We start from the raw sequence: 23,727 nt of genomic DNA on the forward strand, positions 1-23,727 counted from the left end.
TGTGGGACTCCACATGAGTGTCATCAGACATTAATTGTGGACTTTCTCACCCAAGCATTCTACAGGTATGTGTAGATCATCTGATGAAGATTTAAAAGATATAGGGACAGCCCATGTGAATGTCCACAGGTAGAACCTGTCCACTAAATATGAAGCACTTCAGGGATGATAGAAGGTGGCATTGTGTCTGCCTTCTGTTAATCATATATGATTCCTTGTGTATTCCTATTGTGTTTACACACTGGCTTGTATTATCTTTCTATTTGTATATATCTTATTCTATTTGATTATAAATTCCTTTTAAGTAAAGGGAATGTCTTAAAAGTCTTCATATTTTTCATAGCTGCTGTCATAGTTCATAGAATCATAAAAATACAAATTTAAAGCTAGAAAAGACATGATAAACCATCTCGTTTAACCATTTCTTTTTTGCAGGTTCTTTAAGGTAGAAGACTTTCTACAAATAATTATGGTTTGTTTTAATTGGTCACATCTTTATTGTGCTGCAGTGCTGACTTTCTTTGGGAATCCTATTAATTCTAATAGGTTCTACAATAGGTTATTCTGATAATTAAATACAGAACCTTGTGCTAATTATTAGGTGGTTCCAGTCCTGGTGCACCTCCTATCTGCTATCAGCAGTGTTCGACTTTATATTCCCAGAGATCTGAGGCCAGTTGACAATCGACAGAGTGTGCTAAAATCAATACAGGTACACAGTCTTATAATTAGATGCTTTAATAATATTGTAAATTTCTGTGCACTATGTGGACTATGTAGTCCTTTTTAAGAAATTGGTTGTCTTCTTTACAACATTAATTATTATTGTTTAGGGACAATAACAATAATCTCGTGAAATAAAATTACTGTAAACTAACAGGAGCAAAACTGCCAATTGACTACTTTTTAAAACTACCTATAGTGTGGAATGTGAAGGTATCTCAAAAGGAAAATCATGGTATATTTACTCATCTTCATTAACAAAAGGAAAGGTCCAAATGCTAAATATGATTTGGGTTAGTAAAGGATTTGGAATAACTAATAAAAATTATGTCTTCAGAATTTTCTGCTTTATTTTGTTCCAGAATTATTTTTTAGTGTTCCTAGTACATATGTAAAATTTTATTTTCCTTGGGAAGTACTATGACTGTTATGACATAAATCATGATAACTTGGTAAATAATTTGTCTATAATTTCATCAAACATTTGTCAACTTTCTACCATAAATTTTCTTATATTGTCATTTATCTTTTTCTATGCCTGTGTTTCCTCTCTTCGATTATTTTGAAAAACAATTTATTTTTTTTCTCCAATGCAATGTTTTTCACAAAGTAGATAGTAAATGTATTTTATTGTAATTGTTTTCATTAATTCTTCATGTGTTTATATTTTTAACATATTTAATATATATTGGACTACCTACCATGTAGGGGTCAGGGGAAGGAGGGAAAAATTTGGAACAGAAAGTTTTGCAAGAGTCAGTGTTGCAATTTTTACCCATACTTATGTTTTGTTAAAAAAAAAAAAAAAAGTTTTAATTAAAAAAACATTCTTCATGTGTTAAGATTAAAAAAAAAATTAATTTATTATTTAGCTTTGGAATTTTTATTTTTAAATTTTGAGTTCCAAAATTTTTCCCACTCCTTCCCATACCCACTGAAAAAGCAAGCAGTAATAATATTAATTATATATGTGAAATCATACCTATCTTATTTCCACATTGGCAATATTGTAGGAGGAAAGCAAAAAAGAAAGTGACAACTATATTTCAGTTTGCACTTTTGAGTTTATTAGTTCTGCCTCTGGAGATAGATAGTTTTTCATAATTCCTTTGGAATTGCCTTGGATCAGTGCCTTGATCATACGAGCCAAGTCTTTTACAATTGATCATCATTATAATATTGCTTTTACTGTGCACAGTGAACTCCTCCCAGTTTTTTTCATTTCATTTTACATCAGTTTATGTAAGGTTCTCCATGTTTTTTCTTGAAAACATGTCTTTGGTCTTTTCTTATAGCACAATAGTACTCTGTCACAATCATGTACCATAACTTATTCAGCCATTCTCCAATTAATGAGCATCCCCTTGATTTTCAATTCTTTGCCACCATAAAAAGAGCTTCTTTGAATATTTTTTGCACACTTCTTTTCTTTGATCTCTTTGGGATACAGACTTAGTAGTGATACTGCTGGGTTAGAGGTTTTGCACAGTTTTATATTCTTTTGAGCCTAGTTCCAAATTGTTCTTCAGAATGGTTGGATCAGTGTATTACTCTACTAGCAATTCCATGTTTCTCTCATTGCCTCTAGCATTTGTCATTTCTGATAAATGGTATTTTAGAATTGTTTTGATTTGCATTTCTCTAATCAATAGTGATTTAAAGCATTTTAATAAAATGAATTTTTTAAAGTTGTTTTCTCTCAAAGTATTCAGTATCATAAATTTTTTAATCTTTTTCTTTTAGGAAGTTCAAAAACGTTTTCCTGATGGTGTTCCATTATTAGATCCCATTGATGATATGGGCATACAAGATCAAGGACTCAAAAAAGTCATCCAGAAAGTAGAGGCTTTTGAACATCGAATGTATTCTCATCCACTTCATAATGATTCAAATTTAGAAACCGTTTACAAGCTTTGTGAAAGAAAAGCACAGGTATTGATTGCTAACTCACTTTTTTTCTTAGATTTTCCTTGAACTATTCTGTATGTTATTTCAATATCACTCATATTTTACTTAGAATATATTACATATCACCTATTACATAATCATTTACTTGAATTTTTTAAAGTATACTTATAATTTAACATGGGTAATTGAAAAGCTGTCCTGCTTGTCTTGTTTTGATCTTCTATTGAATGAGTTACTAGAGATTTTTTTTTTTTTAAGTGTCACCATAACCATTCCCTCCTCTTTCAGACCTATCCCTCCTACCCAAAACAGGTCATCTGGTATAACAAATAATTTTAGTTATGCAAAACAAATCCACACATTTTGGGTGTTTTAAAAATTCTCACTCTGTACCTGTCTAACCAAGAGACTAAGCACCTATCATACTTCTTAATAAAGCTTTCTAAAGTTATAATATGCATTGATCAGAATTCTTAAGTCTTTTATAGGTGTTTTCATTTACAGTGTTATATTGGTTTAACTAGTTCTCTGGTTTTGTTCACTTCACTCAGTTCATACAAGTTCACCTCAGTTTTAATATATCTCTTTTGTCATTTCTTAGTACAAAATAAGGTACTATTTTATTGTTACATAATAATTAGCTTAACTATAGTGGCAAGGGTTAACCATTTTGTTTCCTATTTATTCTTTGCCTACAATAAAATATGCTTCTATAAATTATCTTTTATAATTTGGTCTTTTCTTCTTTCTTTGATTTTCATCATATATGGCCTATACCAGTTAGTGGTAACACAGTGTCAAAGCATATACAGTTTAGAGACTTGTGCATATATTTTCAAAGTGCTTTTCAGTCTGAGTACACTACTACTCCACTGGTGATATATTAGTATGCCTATCCTCCCCAGATCTTCAAAACTTGACATTATCCTTTTTTGTCTTCTTTACTGATCCTCATGAATACAAAATAGAACTAGAGAGTTGTTTTAATTTGAATTTCTCTTATTAATAATTTGGAGCATTTTTCCATATGGTTGTTAGCTTGCCAATTTTCTTATATTTTATTTTTCTTACTGAGGTTTTTTTTTTTTAATCATTTTTTCCCATTTCATTTCCCTTTTAATTTTAATTGCATTGTTTTGTACAAAAGCTTTTAAACTTTATTTAACCAAAATTTCCCATTTTAATTCCTGTGTTCTATCCATTGTCTGGTAAGGAATTTTCCGTTTATTGTTGTATAAGCTATTTACAATGTGATCTTTAATATCTAAGTCACATATCCATTGGGAATTTATTAGTGTTATTTGGGCTTATATGGTGAGTTATTGGTCTACACCTAATTTCTGTCAGACTGCTTCCAGTATTTTGATGAAGTGATTTTTTTATCCGTCTAGGTGTGGAGTCTTTACTTTATTGAAAATGTACTCATTTCTGATTGTAAACCTAATCTATTTTACTTTTTTTTTTTTTAAATAATCAGTACTAGTGCTTCATTGTATATTTTAAAATCTTGACCTGCTGGATTTTTTTTAATTACATCTTTTAAGATTCTTGACCTTTTATTCTTCCTGATTAAGTTTATTATGTTTTCTTGTTAACCTCTTCTCCTAGTTCTCATTTCCTTATGTTTTAACCATCCAGTTCCTATTAGTCTTAAGTAGCAGCTATTTTTGTACATTCTATAGTTACTTTGCATAAAATTTATTTTTCTCTCTTTTCCTCCTGTGATTTATTGATGATGTATACAAAGGCTCATAATTTTTTGAGATTTTCTTCATCTAATTAAAATTGATTGTTACTTTTTTGTTTCAATCAATAGATTATAATCTTATCTCTTCAGATTATTTGTTCACATTTTTCTTATGAAAATGAATTGTAAACAACTGAAATACTTTTCAGGAATAAAGATAAATTTCAGTAATTAGAAAAATATTCCTTTCTTATGGATAGGTCAAGTTAACATGATATAAATATCAGTAATAGTTAATTTACTTATTCAGTGCCATACCAATTATAAAATGCCAAAGTATTACTTTTAGAGACCTAGAGGAAGTGATAGTGAAATTTATTTGGAAAAACAAAGGGTCAAGAATCTGGAAGGAAAGAGAAGTGACTATCAAAAAAGAAGTGGAAGGGCTAATCAAACTATACTACAAAGCAGTGACTATCAAACCACTTAGTACTACTTTAAAATATTGAAATAAATATAGTGGTTTCATGCTTGATAAACTCAAAGATCTCAACTACTGGGAATACAGATTTTGACAACAACTGCAAAAAAGTCAATTGTGGAAATCAGTGCATAATAATCAGTGACTGACACTGTAGGCCAAAATAAGCTCCCTGTGGTTGCATTGCTTAGACATAAAGATTACATCATAGTATAGAAGCAAGGTAAACATTACCTTTCAGGTCTGTGGATAAAGGAACAGTTTATGACCGGACAAGAAATAGTATTACAATTTGTCACTATCCTTTTTCATTAGAATGTGGTTTTCTATCTTTGTAGAGCCTCTCAATGTCATATGTGGATAGAGGTCAAAACAGAAATAACTGATAAGTATATGTATATATGTTTGTTTCTCTATTGTAGCAAATTCATAGAAGTTATTTGAGTATTCAAATGGGAGATAACCTATATGCAATATTTTGCAGCTTAAATTAAATTAATGACCATCATGACCTTTAATATTAAGCTGTTCTCAAGTAGGTTTTAAATGTCTTTTGTCGGCAGTATTTATAGTTTGTTGTACTTCCTACATTAATTCTTTGATAACAGATCTTTTCCAAAGAATCAGCCATAGTTTTAATAAATAACAATTTTTAAAACCTTATGAAAATAAACTGCCTGAAAGAGAAAGAGGGCATATATTCAAAGAACTAAGATAATTATTACTGATTACACAACTTCTGTTTGTCTTTATTTAGTTGGAGGTCAACAGAGCCAACTCTAGACAAAATTATGAAGTCTTCAAAATTTGAAGATTATGCAATGTAACATAAATCCTTTATTTAGGCATTTATGACTATTCCTTTTCATTTCTTGCAAACCCATTTTTGAGGGAAGAAAAATGAAGAATTTTATATTGACTATTCATACTTCACAGTGTATATTTGCTAAAAGGTTATCTGAGTCAGGCTTTTTTATTTTAATTTTTATGGTTGTTGGATATATTTGCAGATAGATAGCAAGATTACTTGATTGGCTTAATAGATATGGAAATGAAACATGGTCAGGGGTCTGACAGCAGTAACTGTCTTCCCTCCCTTACTTTATTTGATGATCTCATTGGTTCCCATGTACTTCATTATAATCTGTGTGCTAAGGATTCTCAAACCTATTTGTGCATCTTTAACCCCTCTCCTGACCCTCATTCTTGCATCCCAGTTTCCTTTAAGACATCTCATATTGGATCCAGTAGACATCTTAAAACTCAGCATGTCTAAAACTGAACCAAGTATCTTTCGCCCTAAACCCTCCCTTCTTCCAAAGCTCTCTACTATTATCAAGGGTACTACCATTCTCTCAAATGCATCCTCAAGCCTCTCATTGTCTCTCCCCTCCTAAATGAAGTGAGGTTATATCTAACCATTTTGCCTGTTTTATATTTTACTTTTATTATTTCTTGAATATATCCCTTTTCTGATACTGCCACTCCCTTGGTACAGGCTTTCTTCACTTCATACCAGTATTGTTGCATAGGTTGCTGCTTACTTTGTGTCTCCCTATTCCAGTCCATCCCCCATTCAGTCACTAAAGTGATCTTCCTATTCAATAAGCTCCAGTAGCTCCCAGTCACCCCCAGGATCACATACAAAATCGATTTTGACATTCAAAGCTCTTAATAACCTGTCCCATCTTCCTCCATATTTCTAATCTTCTCAAACCTTGTACTATTTCTCCTATCCTCAGATAAGATGATTCATCTCTTAGCTCTGGACATTATCTCTGATCGTTCTCCATACCAGAAATATTCTCCCTAATCTCCTTCTCCTGACTTCTTAACTTCTTTTAAAAATCCTATCTTCTATTGGAAACCTTTCCTAGCCACTGTGAATTCTAGTTCTCTAGTTCTCCCAGTAGAGATAGTTGGTAGTTACATGTTGTCCCTTCTCCATTGAACTATAAGCTTCAAAAGGACAGGAACTGTTATTTGCCCTTTTTTTTTTTTTTGTATCCTTACAGTAGAGCTTCACACAGTGCCTACCATATAGTAGGTACTTGAGGATTGCTTATTTTGATTAATTACTCTGGTTTGCATTCTGTCACCAATCAATAAGATTGTGTCCCAGCAAGTAATTCCAAAAGTGAATAGATCAACTTCACCACATTTTGGCATGCAGAGATCCAGGTGGAAAGAAACAGGAAAATGGCAGCACTAATATCTGAAATAGAACAGGGGCCAGCTAGATATAGATCATCCTTTGAAACTCCTGTTATAGTACCCTCCATTTCATGATGCTTTGCTAAAGAAATGTGTCTAAACTTTATTGCTAATACTAATAATATTGATTCCCTTAATAAATCTAACCTATTTTTTACCATAATAGCAATAGTAGAGTTAGCTCTTCTTTATTGCTTTGATATTTTTTAGATTGCTGTAGATATTAAATCTGCAAAGCGAGAACTAAAGAAAGCAAGAACAGTCTTACAAATGGATGAACTTAAGTGTCGGAAACGTGTTTTGAGAAGGCTGGGTTTTGCTACATCTTCTGATGTCATCGAAATGAAAGGACGAGTGGCTTGTGAGATCAGCAGGTAAAACTAAATTGCCTTTTTTGTACATCTAATCTTGAAATGGCACAAATTATTCTTAATCAGGAAGAATGTGAGGTGATAGAGTATTGTCCCTAACATGTAAGCAGTAAAGAGGTGTCATTTTCTTTGGCAAGGAAATATAAGACACTTTCAGTAGACTGTAGAAACTTAGAAGATTTTAATATAAAACTTTAAGTGCAAAAGAAACTTGATTTTTTTTTTTTTTTATTTTCATTGATGTCCTTTTTATCATTGTTAAAAACGTCGGTTTATATGTAGTGTACAACACTCTTGGATCTAACACCTCTCTAGCGGGTTAGAATAGGGAGTCTTGTCATCTTTTCTTTTGAGCTTTCAGATGCTTTCATTGGAATTATGCTTGTCTTTATAATTTTGCATAACTCACTTTTGATTTTTTTTTTTCCCTGAGGCAGTTGGGGTTAAGTGACTTGCCCAGAGTCACACAATTAGGAAGTGTTAAGTGTCTAAGGCCAGATTTGAACTCAGGTCCTCCTGACTTCAGGGCTGGTTCTCTATCCACTGTGCCACCTAATTGCCCCTACTTATGATTTTTTAAAAGGGTCTTTACATTTTCACTGTTGTAGTTGTGTGTATTTTTTTTCTTGACCCTACTTACGTCACTCTTTTCTCTGTATTCATCTTTTTCATCATTTCTTATAGCACAATATATAAATTCATGTATCACAATTTGCCTTACCATTTCCCAGTCAATAAATAACTACTTTGTTTCTTTTTTTTTTAACTTTCACAAAAAGTAGTGCTATGATTATTTTGTTGTATGTAGGGACTTTCCTAATCACAATGGCCTCCTTGGAGTATAGGCCTCATAATGAAATCTCTGGGTCAAAGAGTATAGAACATTTTAATCACTTTATATATATAATTCCAAATTGTTTTCCAAAAAGGATTTACCCAGATCATAGCTACTGTGATATTGTACTAATGTTCTATTCTTCCCATAGTCTTTCCAACATTGACTTATCCCAACTTTTATCATCTTTGCCATTTGACAGGATAGGAAGTGAAACCTCATGGTTGTTTTGATTTACATTTCTTTTATTAATGATTTGAAATATTTTCATATGGTTAATATTTTGCAATTTTTCTTTTATCCACCTCCTTTAATTATTTCTATATTAAGTGATGGCCTTTGATTTTATAACTGTTAAATTTATTTAAATATGTTAGACAAATACTTATTAGAGAAATTTGATACAAAGATTTGTTTTTCCTTATTCAGCTGTTTCCTCTTATCTTTAGATTAATTTTATTTACATGGAAATTTCTTGATTTTCTGTATTCAAAATTTTCTTGTTTTTTCTTTTGTAACCTTTGTCTTCTGTTTGGTTAAGAATATATCTCCTGGGGCAACTAGGTGGCTCAGTGGGTAGAGCACCAGCCCTGAATTCAGGAATACCTGAATTCAAATCTAACCTCAGACACATAACACTTCCTAGCTGTGTGACTCTGAACAAGTCACTTAACCCCAATTACCTCAAAAAAAAAAAAAAAAAAGAATTTATCTCCTACTCAGAGTTGTGAAAAACATATGATCTATTTATTTGTAGATAGATATTTATTTATAGGTAGAGTCAAGGTGTATCTATAATCTTTAATGTTTAGATTACATGTCCAAAATGATGTCCAGTAAGAATGTGAGTAATGATTTCTGCCAGACTACTTTCAGTTTCTTCAGAAGTTTTTAATAAAACTGGGTGTTCTTTCCAGAGTATTTTATGTTTTCCACTTTATGAATTGTTGTGTTGTTGGGTTCCTTTTTTTTCTGAATCTCCCCTATCCAATCTGTTCCATTGTTCTACCTCTGTATTCTTTAATCCACACCAAATGGTTTTTGATGACTATTGCTTTTACAATGTAGTTTGCAATCTGAAAGTGTTAATTCTCCCTTCCTTCATCCCTCTTTATATTCTAAGTCTTTGGATTCTCCAAATGAATTTTGTAATTTTTTTCCATAATATTCCTTTTTGTAATTTGATAGAAGATTAGAACCGTTAAAAGTGCTTGATTTGGGTAGTATTATTTTTGTTGTGTGATGGCATGATCATTAGGACTGAATATTTCTCCAGTTCTTTAGCTTGTTCTTTATTTCTTTTAGGAGAACTTTGTGTTTTAATTAACATAATATTTTGTATATTTTAGTAAATTGATCTCCAAATATTTTGTTTATTTTTTAATTATTTAGAATAGAATTTCTCTTTCCATTATTGATATTTGGCTTTTGTTATATTAAAATGGTATTGATTGGGGGTCTTCAATTTTGCGGAAGCTATTGTTTATCCTCAGTAGTTTTGCTTATTCTTTAGGGTTTTCTAAGTAAACTTGTCATATCATCAGCAAATAGGGATCACTTTATCTTCAGTTTACCTATCTTTATGTCTTTAATCTGTTGCTAGCATTTCCAGAGCAATATCAAACAATATCATAATAAGAAAAATGAACATTCTTACTTGGTGTGTTTGTTGGGAAAGCTTCAAGCATATCCCCATTACAGATGAGGGTTGCTTTTGGTTTCAAATATATAATGTAAATGAATGTTGTGCTTTGTCAAAGATTTCTTCTACATCTATTGAGATAATTGTGTGACTTTGAATATTTACCTTTAATATTGCTTATGTTTACTATTTTTCTAATATTGATCCATCTTCTTATCCTAGATATAAATATTACTTGATCATAATGAATGATTTCTTAGGTGAATTGTTATAGTCTTTTTGATAGGCCTTTGTTTAAAAATTTTGAATCAGTATTCATTAATGAATATAGCTAATTAACTATAAAGGATCTTTATGGAGGATGTGGATGGATGTTCCTGAAATAGTTTATAGATCCTTAACATGACTCTTGAACAGGCAAGGCCTCCCTAGGTATTTAATTTATTACCTTCTTTACAGTTTAATAAAGCATATTCATGATGAAGAGTTCTTCATTTGAATCATAGGTCACCTAGTTTATATCCTTCATTTTACAGCTGAGGACATTGAGGCCAAAAGATTGTAAGTGATTTGCATAATGATTCAAGATTAATTAAATAGCAAAGGCCAGGCTAGATGACAGAATCTAGTGTTAATTCTTGTGCCAGAAATTAGTATTACTGAAGTGAATGTTTTCCAGTGGTATTCAGATACTGTCATCTCTGGGCTTTGTGACATTCTTCTTCTTGCCTTTCCTCCTTTCTGTGTAACCATTATTTCTCAATGTCCTTTGCAGTATCATCAACCAAACTTTTAGCTGTACCACAAAAGTCTAGACCTAATCATTCTCTCTCTTAATTATCATTTCTATGCAGATGACTACCAGATCTTTAAATATACTGCTAATCATCTTATTTCACATGTTCAAAACAACAATACATATCCATATAGATTCCTTAGATTCTATTGATAGTCAACCACCACTAAGTACCTGCTTGTCGGGGGCCGGTAGGTGGTGCAGTGGAGAGCTCCATACCTGAAGTCAAGAAGACCTGAGTTCAAATTTGGTCTCAGTTAACACTTCCTAACTGTGTGACCGACCCTGGGCAAGTCACTTAACCTCAATTGCCTCAGCCAAAAAAAAAAGTACCTACCTATTCTTAGATATCCTTATCTCAAAGATTTTACCCATTTGAATTGATAGGATTTTCTCTGAATTAATATTTTAAAAAGAATTCCTTTATGCATTGAAAATACTATTTTTGGAAATGGCTGAATAAGTTGTAGTATATTGTTGTGATAGAATACTATTTGCTACAAGAAAGAATGAGCGTGTTGATTTTAGAAAAACATGGAAAGACTTGCATGAAACTACTGAGTGAAATGAGCAGAACCAAGAGAATATTTTATGCAATAATAGCAATATTGTTCAAATGCTGACTGTGAATGATTAAGCTATTCTGAGTAATATGAATATTTAATTCCAAGCTATCCACTTTCAGAAGAAAGAACTGATGTATAGAAGTATGTGTTGTAGGTTCTACATATGTATATATTTAATCTGTATCAAATGTTGGTTCTCTATAATGTGGGTTTGGGAGGAAAGAAAGGAGAGAACTTGAAATTCTGAACATAACAAAAAAAATAAGTATGTGTAAAAATAAATATACTACTAATTTTCTGTCTCTTATATCATGTTTCTTATTGGATATGTCCAATTAAATGTCCTAAGGTATTGGAATGTCAAACTAAACATGAAATAATATTTTTGTATAGTGGATAAAGTTCTAGACATAGAATTAGGCATATATGGGTACTGTGAATTTTTGGCACGTTGGATCAGTCTTATATCTTGCCTCCTGTGTCTTCCCAGGGAGCCCTGCACAAAAAAGAACTCATCATCTTTCTATCCGAACCAACCTTCCAAATTACTATCAAAGTCATGCTATCATCCTGGTCATCCAGGCTTAAATACTAGGAGTCATCCTTGATTTCTTACTTTCTCTCATCCCCTACAATCTATCCATTGCCAAGTCTAAGGCTTCAGCCTTTGCAACATTTGTTTTGTTTTTGTTCCCTTCTTTCTTCTGACCCTGCCCATCATTTCATGCCTAGAATTTTGCAATAACTTTTTGGTTGGTGTCCCAACTTCACATTTCTTCACTTCATCTTCCTTTTAGATAAGAAATTGATCTTCCTGAAGCACAAGTCTTTGTGTATTCTTGCCCTATTTCATAAAATATAGTGACTCCCTAGTGAGATCTTTTATGAGTTGGCCCTTTCTATTACTCTAGTCCTCTACGCTTGCTTCCCCTTCACATATTCTATGGTCCAGAGACATTGTCCTCTTAGCTGTTTTTACACATTATATTCCATCTTCTGGCCTTTTTACATGTCACTCTTGCCTGAAATGCTTTCCTTCTTCACTACATCTTGCCTTCTCTTATTTCCCTGGATGCACTTCGTATTCAATAAGTGTCTTATATAGATCTTTGCCTATTATGTCCTCTATCTGAATGTTGAATAGTGTATTTTTTTAGCAGACCTTTTTTAAAAATTATTTTGTATTATTCTTTTTCTTTTTTATATAGTGCTGATGAGCTGCTTTTAACTGAAATGATGTTTAATGGACTTTTCAATGACCTATCTGCAGAGCAAGCTACTGCATTGCTAAGCTGTTTTGTATTTCAGGAGAATGTGAGTTAATAAATAAAATTAATAAATAAGATTAATTTATTTTATTAATCTAGGCAATAAGTAAATGTTTCTTGTATAAATCAAGGAACATTTAACAATGTGGTTATTATTAGACAGTTTTAATTATAAATAAAATATTTGATGACTATAAGGAAAAATATATTAAAAGAACAAGAAAAATTTCTTTCTTAACATAGATTAAGAATGACCAAGTTGTAAGCTTATATTGCTAATCATTACACTTTTGCAAATGGATTCTCCATTATTAAGTAAAATTCTAAAACATTATTCTAAGAAAGTAGATTTAGCTCTGGAAGGAACCTTCTTGTACACTTGTACACCCTAAGTTCAGATACCTACCACATTTTTACTGACTTTAGTAAATTGAAGCCTAGAGATTTCAGTGATTTATCTAAAATAACACAGGTAATCATGCATAACACATATTTGAATCTTGGTCTTCTGTCTCTAAACTTAGGGCTTTTTCCTCTGTATAATTTATATATTAATATTAAAATAATAAAGCATCAGATCTGACTTCAAATATTAGAACTTTTTATTAATTAAAGAAAATCTGGATTATTTGAGGGTGGGATTTTACATCCAGTTTTCTTTTTCTTTTTTTAAATAGTCCACTGAATTGCCCAAATTGACAGAACAATTAGCAGGACCACTTCGCCAGATGCAGGTAAGACTTTTATTTTAAGGTGTTCATTTTAGAGTGTCTTGGACTAAAGGTCCAATTCATAACAGTTCTGGAATCTGGCTGAACCAATTTAAAATACAATTTGGAAATATTTAACAAAATAACTAAAAATACCACAAAAGCTACTTTAAAACTAAATTATTATGTGACCCATAGGAATACGTATGTACAGATTACTGGCCCCCATTTCTATTTCAATTTAATACAACATCTCCAACCCAGCTTTTTATTCTGCTCTTGGAAACAGAGGTCATAAGCCATGTTTCTTGCTTACTTTTAATAAAGTATCTTGACACATATGATCATCTGCTTTTTTTTAGCCTTCAAGGTCTTCTGCTCCTTTGGGGATCTGATTTGAGATCTCTTTATAAGCCTGGGAAATCCGTGTCTTTCATTTAGGAGCATGATGCCTTTTGTTTTTCACATATACCATGTTTATTATTAGCTAGCCAAGACCTTAAAGCTCTTCTAGTCTAGTGTCCTCACATTATAGGGAGTACCCTGAGGGTCAGAGAGTTAACTAAGTGATTGGCTAGAGGTCACTTAAATTGTGTTACAAGAATTTTGAATCCAGGCCTTAATGACAGCAGCTGCAACCATCTCTAGTCTTTAGTCCTTTCCTCCCACAAACTTCCCTTCTCTTTAAACTTAAAAAAAAAATCATCTGATGTGTAGTTTTGTGATTTCTTGATCTAGAATAAATATATTAATGACATTCTATCCCTAGTACCCAAAAAGAAATGAATAGCTTCATTTGTGCTAGATGGGAAAACCTGAGATCTTAAATTGAATACCAAAAATTATAAAGGTTCAAGACTTAAATGTTGTAAATATCTTTTTTGAAAATTGATCTTTTCTTTCAAGGAATGTGCTAAAAGGATTGCAAAAGTTTCAGCAGAGGCCAAATTAGAAATTGATGAAGAGACTTACCTAAACACATTCAAATCAAACTTAATGGATGTGGTCTATACCTGGGCAACTGGATGTACATTTGCCCATATCTGCAAAATGACCGATGTCTTTGAAGGTATGTTAACACTATTTTTAAGAATTTAAAACAGACTTCGCTGAATCTCTCTTAGTATGTAGTCTCTCCTCTATGGAATGGTGAATATTTATCCATACGCAGAAGAAAATTCATTATACTATAACTTATATTGTAATAATTGTCTTACATTATAACATTCTATTATGGTTTATTATATAATAATTTATGATATGTATGTTTATATGTCCAGTATTGCAATATAAAATCTATTATTTTAAAAAAATTAATTGTTTTTATATTAGTTATTTCACAGTTAATCTCCCTTTTAATAAAGAAAACTAGTTTAAAAAACTGATTAGTACAGTATCTATTTATGTTAGCTGTATAATATGTCAGTAACTACAGTCAAATTAAATTACCTTTGGATTCAGTATTGGTTCCATTTAGGTGGTAATTTAGTTGCTCTTTTTGTTTTATTTTAGTCACTATTATGTTGTTCTCTTGGTTCCACTTGTTTTGTATTAATTCAGAGAAAATTCCCCTTGTTCTCTGAATTCTAAATGTATATCGTTTTTTACAGTACAGTAATATTCTTTCACATACTTAAACTAGTTTATTCAACCATTCTCCAATTGATAGCAGCTCTATTTTTTTTTTTTTTTGGCCATCACATGGTGTTATCATGAATATTTTAGTGTATATGGAGAATGTCTGGTCTGAAAACAGAATTTTTCAAAGAAATCTTAACTTACATCTGTGGTGTCACAGCTGCTAATCTTTGCGTGACTAGTTGGAATGTCTTTCTTTTTTTTTTTTTTTTTTTAATTTTATTTAATAATAACTTTATATTGACAGAATCCATGCCAGGGTAATTTTTTTACAACATTATCCCTTGCACTCGTTTCTGTTCCGATTTTTCCCCTCCCTTCCTCCACCTCCTCCCCTAGATGGCAAGCAGTCCTATATATGTTAGATATGTTGTAGTATATCCTAGATACAATATATGTTTGCAGAACTGAACAGTTCTCTTGTTGCACAGGGAGAATTGGATTCGGAAGGTAAAAATAACCTGGGAAGAAAAACAAAAATGCAGATAGTTCACATTCGTTTCCCAGTGTTCTTTCTTTGGGTGTAGCTGCTTCTGTCCATCATTTCTCAATTGAAGTTCAGTTAGGTCTCTTTGTTAAAGAAATCCACTTCCATCAGAATACATCCTCATACAATATCGTTGTCAAAGTGTATAATGATCTCCTGGTTCTGCTCATTTCACTTAGCATCAGTTCATGTAAGTCTCTCCAAGACTCTCTGTATTCATCCTGCTGGTCATTTCTTACAGAACAATAATATTCCATAACATTCATATACCACAATTTACCCAGCCATTCTCCAATTGAAGGGCATCCATTCAATTTCCAGTTTCTAGCCACTACAAACAGAGCTGCCACAAACATTTTGGCACATACAGGTCCCTTCCCCTTCTTTAGTAGCTCTTTGGGATATAAGCCCAATAGAAACACTGCTGGATCAAAGGGTATGCACAGTTTGATAACTTTTTGGGCATAATTCCAGATTGCTCTCCAGAATGGTTGGATTCGTTCACAACTCCATCAACGATGCATCAGTGTCACAGTTTTCCCACATCCCCTCCAACATTCATCATTATTTTTTCCTGTCATCTTAGCCAATCTGACAGGTGTGTAGTGGTATCTCAGAGTTGTCTTAATTTGAATTTCTCTGATCAATAATGATTTGGAACACTCTTTCATATGAGTGGTAATAGTTTCAATTTCATCATCTGAAAATTGTCTGTTCATATCCTTTGACCATTTATCAATTGGAGAATGGCTTGATTTCTTATAAATTTGAGTCAGTTCTCTATATATTTTGGAAATGAGACCTTTATCAGAACCTTTAACTGTGAAGATGTTTTCCCAGTTTGTTGCTTCTCTTCTAATCTTGTTTGCATTAGTTTTGTTTGTACAAAGGCTTTTTAATTTGATGTAATCAAAATTTTCTTGCTTTCTAAAAATGTGATTTTTCACATTTGGTTTCAAATTAAGGCATTGTTTATTCAAAGAATGTCTTGTGTTGTGACAAATAACCTTACTGCATTTAAAATACTGATTATAAAATAACAGGTATAGTTTATTTCTTTTCTTAGTTAAAGAGAGAAAAGAGCAGCTAGATCTGAATTTTGGAAGAAAAGAAGGAAGATTTGCTTGTAATTCATTAGATCACTGAAAAGTTAAATTCACATAACTGAGTTATAATGTGAGAACAAATAAACTTTTCAGAGTTCTTTAAGGAATCTTAGAACCTTTGTGAGAGTTTAGTTGGCATATACTAGCTGTATAAAAGATGAGTTATCCAGATTGTTAGGTTCATGGGGTTTTTTTGTTGTTATTTTTTTGCTGAGGCAAATGGGGTTAAATGATTTGCCTCCAGCTAGGAAGTGTTAAGTGTCTTGGGTCCTCCTGACTTCAGGGCTGGTGCTCTATCCATTGCGCCACCTAACTGTTCCAGTTGTTCATGTATTTTAAAGGGAAGGTTTTATAGAAATTTATTGAAAATATTAAGCATAGTTATTTTGTAAGGTAAGAAAATATAAATTTTGGTTTTGTTTTATTTAGTAAAATATTGTAGGGGAGGGATGTTAATTGCATTTCCTGTCTTTCTAATTGGTTGCTAAAAGATACTCTAGTCAAAAAGTTTTATGTACTTAATTTAACAACATTTAGTTATTAAATCACAGAATATAAAAGGTACTACATAAGGCTAAATAAGAAGGTATCTAAGATATATGATATAAGAAGCATGTACATATACCTGGATAGAACTATAGGTATATCTATATATTTTTCACATGCATTTACTTTTTCAAAGATTTATCTATGTTCTCAGAAGCCAAGTTGAAAATACCAAAGTTTTAGGAAAGGTTTGTTCAAATATGGATGAAGTAGAGTATTTTTTCAACCGAAGAGCAGTCTTAACTAAATCCAGAGAAGCTTTTTCACCAGAAGGATAACAGCTTTTCAGCATTGATAATTCTTTTGAGGCCATCCATTGCATTATAGTGGACCTAACATTTTGGTTGAGGAAAGGGATAACCACACTGACAGAATTAGAAATTCTTAAAGTTAAAAAGTATATTTATTTGAAGAACATAAGCTTAAAACTTCTTATTATCCTGTAACAAGGTCCTAATCATTTATTAAAGAGATGATCCCCACTAATATTTATCTACATGTTTTTGAACTTTGGTAGAGTTAGAAAATGTCATAGTTACCAGATTCTTTTCCATTAGGAAAATAACTGTTATAGTGCTATTTTATTTTTCTAGTTTCAGTTTATTTTACTTAATGCTTCATCAGTAAGTTTCTTTCTATGACCTTTACATTAACAAAGTGATGAATGGTTCCTTATTTTAGTATACAACTTTGATGGCATGAACCTTAACTCAAACTACTGAAATAAAACTAATCAGGAAGAAATCAAAAGGCTCGTGAAGAAAAAAATTAAGAATCTGAAAAAGAGCTTAGATGAAAAAATTAAAGATAAATTTTAATAAAGTAAGAATGAAACCAAGATGATAAAGGAAATCATGCCAGTTAGAATCATGGGCATTATAAATTTTTAAATGGCTCTGTAGTTATTTATGATTGTAAACTTTGATGACATAAGATGATTATGTTGAACTTGATACAACCTATTAAATTTTATATTGTAAAGATTATTTTAAGGGATTTGCTTGTCCTCACTTTAATGAGCATTTTAAGAAAATATATGTTTGGGAACATGTATTTAGTACTGTTGCTGTTGTAAGCTTAGCATCAAGTCTCCCATTCTTAGGTTACTGAATTGTCATGATATAATAAAGAAAATACAGGATTTGGAAACAGGACCTTCGTTCAGATCATATCCCTACCATCTTGCTGTGTGTATGAGCTTGTGGTCCATTTTCTGGGCCACAATTTCCTCATATGGGAAGTGATGGAGTTCATTTGGTTGCCCTATGAGGTCTTTCTCCTCTACCTGATTATTGCTACAAAGAGCAACACTAACTTTTCAGAACATGTTCAAATAGGACAAGTAGGACTTTAGAGCAATATGTTGCTAAATCCCTCATATGGGCCTGTGTTTTCGTGAGTTTTGTGAGATATTTGCATTAGTAGTAAAATTCAGAAAATGGCTTCTCTTATTAAACAGGTACTTTATACTATATTCCACAACTCCATTATGGGAGTTGCTCTATGCCCCACTTGCTATTCAGCATAAAGAATCAGTATAATGGCAGGCCCGTCTTAGAGTCAGAAAGTTCAAGTACTCTCTCTGACACATACAGACCCTATATAACTTTCTTAAACTCCCTTAGAATTCCTACCACATCTCTTAGATGAAATTAAAGGCTAATTGCCTACATGAATTTGTGAAAGGAGTAGGAGGGAGCCACTAGATGGTATAATAGATAGAGCATGTTCTTCCTGAGTTCAAATCCAGCCTCAGATACTTGCTAGCAGTATAACCCTCAACAACTCACTTAACCCTGTTTGCTTCAATTTCCTATTCTGCACAATAAACTGGAGAAGGAAATGCAAACTGTTCTGGTACCTTTGCCAAGACAGCCCCACTTGATCATAAAGAATCAGAGTGACTGAAACAACTTAACAGCAAAATTGGTGTTACACTGAGGAATTTACAGTTCTGCATTCTTGTCTTGGGGGAAAAAATGGATGTAAGAATATGAGTTGTGGGAAGGCAGAGCCAAGATGGCAGAGTAAAGACAGGAACTTGCCCAACCTCTCCCCCAAACTACTTCAAAATCCTTTAAATAATGACTCCAAACAATTTTTAGAGCATCAGAACATCCAAGAAGAGGAAGTAGAACGTTTTCCAGCCATAGGCAATTTAGCTCAGCAGAAAAGGTGAGAGTCTAGCATGTAGCTCCAGCCCAGGCCTGACCTCTGAATCAGTGATGGCTTCCAGACCTCTCTGCCAAGAAGAGATACCAAACAGGAGCTGGAAGGTCAGCAGAAAAGGTGTGTAGAGCTGGAGTGGGAACCCAACATACAATCCCTGTCAGCAGAGGAGCCTTAGCACCAGCCAGCACACTAGATTTTACAGCTACTGTGGGGCCTGGACACTCCTAACAGCTCCAAGGCAGAAAAGAGTGCTTGTGGTCAGATTCCTAGAAGGATCTCTGAAAACAGCTGCACAAAATTACTGAAGCTTGGGACCCTACACCTTGGAGTGTGCTCTGTTTTAACAAAGTGTTAAAAGTAGAGTAATAGACTAGGAAAATGAGCAGATAACAAAAAATGTTTCAGCCCATTGAAAGTTACTATGGTGACAGGGATCAAAACACACAAGTTAACAAAAATTGAAGCTTGTACAACCACAGCCTCAAAAAAAAAAAAAGAAGAATTGAGTTCAGGCTATGGAAGAGCTCTAAAGGGACTTTGAAAATATAGTAAGAGATAGAGTAAAAATTAAGGAAAGAATTGAGAGAAGTGCAAAAGGAAATATAAAAAACTAATGAAAAAGAAGAATGTCTTAAAAAACAAAATTGGCCAATTGGGAAAGGAGTTAGAAAAGCTTGCTTGAGGACAATAATTCCTTAAAAATTGGAATTGAGCAAATGGAAGCTAATGACTTTATGAGAAATTAAAATACAATGAAGTAAAACCAAAAAAATGGAAAAAAACATGAAATGTCTCATTGGAAAAACAACTGACCTATAAAATAGAGCCAGGAAAGATAAGATCATTTTAAAATTATTGGTCTACCCAGTAATCATGATCAAAAAAAGAACCTGGACATTACCTTTCAAGAAATTACCAAGAAAAACTGATCTGATATTCTAGAATCAGAGAGTAAAATAGTAATGTAAAGAATCTGCCAATCACCTTCTAAAAGAGATCCCAAAATGAAAACTCCCAGGAATATCATAACCAAATTCTGGAACTCCCAGGTCAAGGAGAAAATATTGCAAGCATCCAGAAATAATTCAAGTATAGTGGAGCCATAGTTAGGAAAACACAAGATTTAGCAACATATACATTAAAGGACCAGAGAGCTTGGAATATGATATTCTGGAGAACAGTGGATCTAGGATTGCTGCTACCAAGAGTCACTTAGCAGAAATTCAGAGGAAAAGGTGGTCATTCAGTGAAACAAAATGTTCAGGCATTCATGATGAAAAGACCAGAGCTGAATGGAAAATTTGATTTTCAGATATAGAACTCGGAAGAAGTATAAGGGAGATAATCAGGAAAGTAATATCATAAGGGATGTAATAAGGTTTATCTGTTTACATTCCTACGTGGGAGGTTAATGTTTGTTACTGAGAACATTCTTATTATTGTGGCAGTTAGAAGGAATACATATAGACAGAGGACACAAGAGTGAGTTGAATATGAAAGGATAATTTTTTTTTAATGATGAAATAAGGAGAGAGGAATTTACTGAGAAAGAAAGGGAAAGAAATGGAATAGTGCAAATTATCTGTCATTAAAAAAAAGAAGCAAGAAAAAACTTTTACAGTGGAGGGGAAGAGGCTCAAATAGGAAATAACATACCTAATAGGGATATAGAAATCTATTTTACCCTGGAGAAAAATAGGAATGGGATATGGAAAGTGGGAGAGGGTAATAAAAAAGAGGGCATTTGTGGGAAGGGGAAGTGATAAGTAGCAAAACACTTTTGAGGAAGGATAGGGTGAAAGGATAGAAAATGGAGAGAAATATAGTTAGCAATAGTAATTTTTAAAAATTTTTCAAAGCAAGTTTCTCTGATAGAATATTATTGTTCTCTGAGAAATGATGAGCAGGAAGCTCTCAAGAAAAAAAAATCCTAGAAAATTCTCCATGAACAAAGTGAAATTCTGTATACAAAGTAAACAATGTTCTACAATGACCAGCTGTGAATGTCTTTGTTATTCTCAATAATACAAATCATCCACAACTATTCTGAAGGACTTACGATAAAAAATCCTATCTGTACCCAGAAAAGAAACTGATGAAGTTTGATATAGATTGAAGCATTCTCTATTTCTCTCTCTGTCTCTCTCTTTATTTTTAACTTAGTTTTTCTTGAGGGTTTTTATTTTCATTAGGGTGGGAGATGTTTTCTTTCACAACTTTGTTTTTATGGAAATGTTTTGTATACCTTCACATGTGGTCTCCTAATTGTGGGTGGAGATAAGAGAGAGAATCTAGAACTCAAAAACCTACCAAAAAAAAAAATCTTAAAAAAAAGAATGAGTTCCACTGACGTTAGTCATAACAGATTGATTACAGACTGACACTCTAGAGAAAGAATTATATATCCATTTCACTTATTAATTGATTGACACTTGAGTGGGATTTCTAAGCTAGTACTTAGCACATAGGAGGCACTTTAATACTTTTTTATTTGAAAGTACAATATAAGCAACAGCTTATTACTCTTTGGCCTCAAAGAAAAATTTCCTATTCTGATATAATCTCAAGAGTCTTCCAAAGGATCTGAAATGCTGTTTATATCCTTTTTTGTTATCAACCAAACCAAACTTAAAATTTCATTTTGAATTAACTGCCATTTATTTAGAAGCCAGATACCTTAAATAGAGGAGAATCAGAAATTGTGGTAGTTTTTACATGAATGTTACAGCTACATACATATGTATCAGTCTTCATGTAGAAGAGTTTCCTAATACACAGCCCTTTTCTGTCAGTAAGTAAGGCTCTGTGCCAAGCTCAGCAAAGACTGCCCAGGAGGGAGAGGATGGGCAGATAAGCTTTGCTGTCTTGGTGAAGGAAGCAGCTCAGTGCAGTAGAGAAAAGCCTGGCCCCGAGAGCAGAAGTTCTATCTGGCATTTCTGGTGCTGGAAGTGGGAGGGCTTGGATTGAGTCCCACAAAGGGCAAGTGTCTTGCCTATGCCAGTCCCACCCTAAGTAACAGCCTCCTCTGAATTCAAAGTTCTTTTGACTTTGTCATGTTGATTGAACAGGCAAGTTGTTGAACCTCCCTATGCTTCAATTTCTTCATGTAAATTGAGATTAAAATTATTATATTAACTAACTCACAGAGAAGCAGTTTTGCACAGTGGATAGAGAGTAGGCCTTCAATTTCTAGTACACACAGAACAAATCATTTATCTTCTCAGTGCTTCAGGCTACTTTCTAAAATTTTTAAATTGCAGAATATTTGCTAATCTGCATTGGAAGGTTGTTTCCTCTTCAAGGAGCCCCAACAATGATGAACTCCTAGGTCTGAAATTTAACAAAAATTTCTAATTTGTAAAATGATTATAATGCTCAAATGAGATCATGTGTGTGAAATACTGTATAAACTTTAGAGCACTATTTAAATAACCTCTGTTGTTATGGAGCTTATTTCTGGTAGTGGAAATGATACATATGTCCACATAATTCCTTAAAGAAATAATGTCCGGGGCAGCTAAGTGTGCAGTGGATAGAGCACCAGCTTTGAAGTCAGGATGGACCTTAGTTTTCATATTTTTATTAGGAGAACTAAAAGAGCTTTTTTACTTTCTTGCGTGGACATTATAGAGATGAATGGCAGGACTAAAGCTCTGAGATCTCCATGAGAAAAACTGTTGTTATTTGTTGATGTTGTTTTTGATGATGACGTCATCATCAACAACAGCCAATCCCTGCCCAGTCCCCCAGTTCGCTTTCACTTAGAACATGTTCTGCTCTTGTGTGATACCTATGTAGACACTTGAACAAAGCACCAAAGGAATCTGTAAACTTGACTTTGTGGATTTTATTCAGTTTTGTGCTGGGTAGAAATTTCATGTCATGAAATGTGAACTCTGTGCTATTTAAAACTTAAAGACAGTTTGGGGTGATGCCCAAATACAAGACTCCACCTATGGATTGACCTTTTCAGTAGCATACCAGCATTCCTGAAAGTTATTCTGCCTTCTTTTCTCAGTTCCTTAGAATTACTTCAACTTAAATTTAACTTCTATCATTTGAACAATTTTAATTATGTAACTTTATTTTCTGATTGTAAAACAGATTTTAAGCTATCGTTATACAAACTAAGTTTATGTAAACCGCCCTATTTCTAAAATATAATGCTGTCTTTGTGCCATGCTTTTATTCCTTTTATCTCCTTATACCCTCATAATTAAGCATTCCATTTCCCCTTTGACCAGAAGACTGAAAATCCATACGTGCTTATTTAATTTTCCTTCTTTTTTCCCTAAGTATTTTTCCCCATTAAAATATTTTTGAAAGTAACAATGAATTTATTGTATACTTTTTTGAATGAATTATACATAACAGTGATTCAGTTTCTGCCTCGGTTTCTTTATCTGTGAAATTGGGACAATAATAGCATCTGTATTCCAGGAATCAATTGAAATAACATTTTTCCCCAATTTTTTTTAATTGATTGATTATGATTTGAAAAAAGTGAACATAGAATATGTTGATTTACATTTAATCTCTATAGTTATCTTTCTGGATGCAGATGACATTTTTCAGTC

General features: G+C 32.6%; 1 protein-coding gene across 1 annotated transcript in view; it reads left to right on the forward strand.

Annotated features, from left to right (window-relative positions):
• Positions 1 to 23,727, forward strand: part of MTREX (Mtr4 exosome RNA helicase) — an 88,393-nt gene that overhangs the window by 57,012 nt on the left and 7,654 nt on the right. The window contains exons 20-25 of the mRNA XM_051990766.1: positions 602 to 712; positions 2,467 to 2,655; positions 7,224 to 7,387; positions 12,432 to 12,537; positions 13,169 to 13,225; positions 14,108 to 14,270. Coding sequence (XP_051846726.1) covers positions 602 to 712; positions 2,467 to 2,655; positions 7,224 to 7,387; positions 12,432 to 12,537; positions 13,169 to 13,225; positions 14,108 to 14,270 — 790 coding nt within the window. The remainder of the gene's footprint in view (positions 1 to 601; positions 713 to 2,466; positions 2,656 to 7,223; positions 7,388 to 12,431; positions 12,538 to 13,168; positions 13,226 to 14,107; positions 14,271 to 23,727) is intronic.

The sequence above is a fragment of the Antechinus flavipes genome, chromosome 1, assembly GCF_016432865.1.
Source record: "Antechinus flavipes isolate AdamAnt ecotype Samford, QLD, Australia chromosome 1, AdamAnt_v2, whole genome shotgun sequence".
NCBI classification, from domain to species: Eukaryota; Metazoa; Chordata; class Mammalia; order Dasyuromorphia; family Dasyuridae; genus Antechinus; species Antechinus flavipes.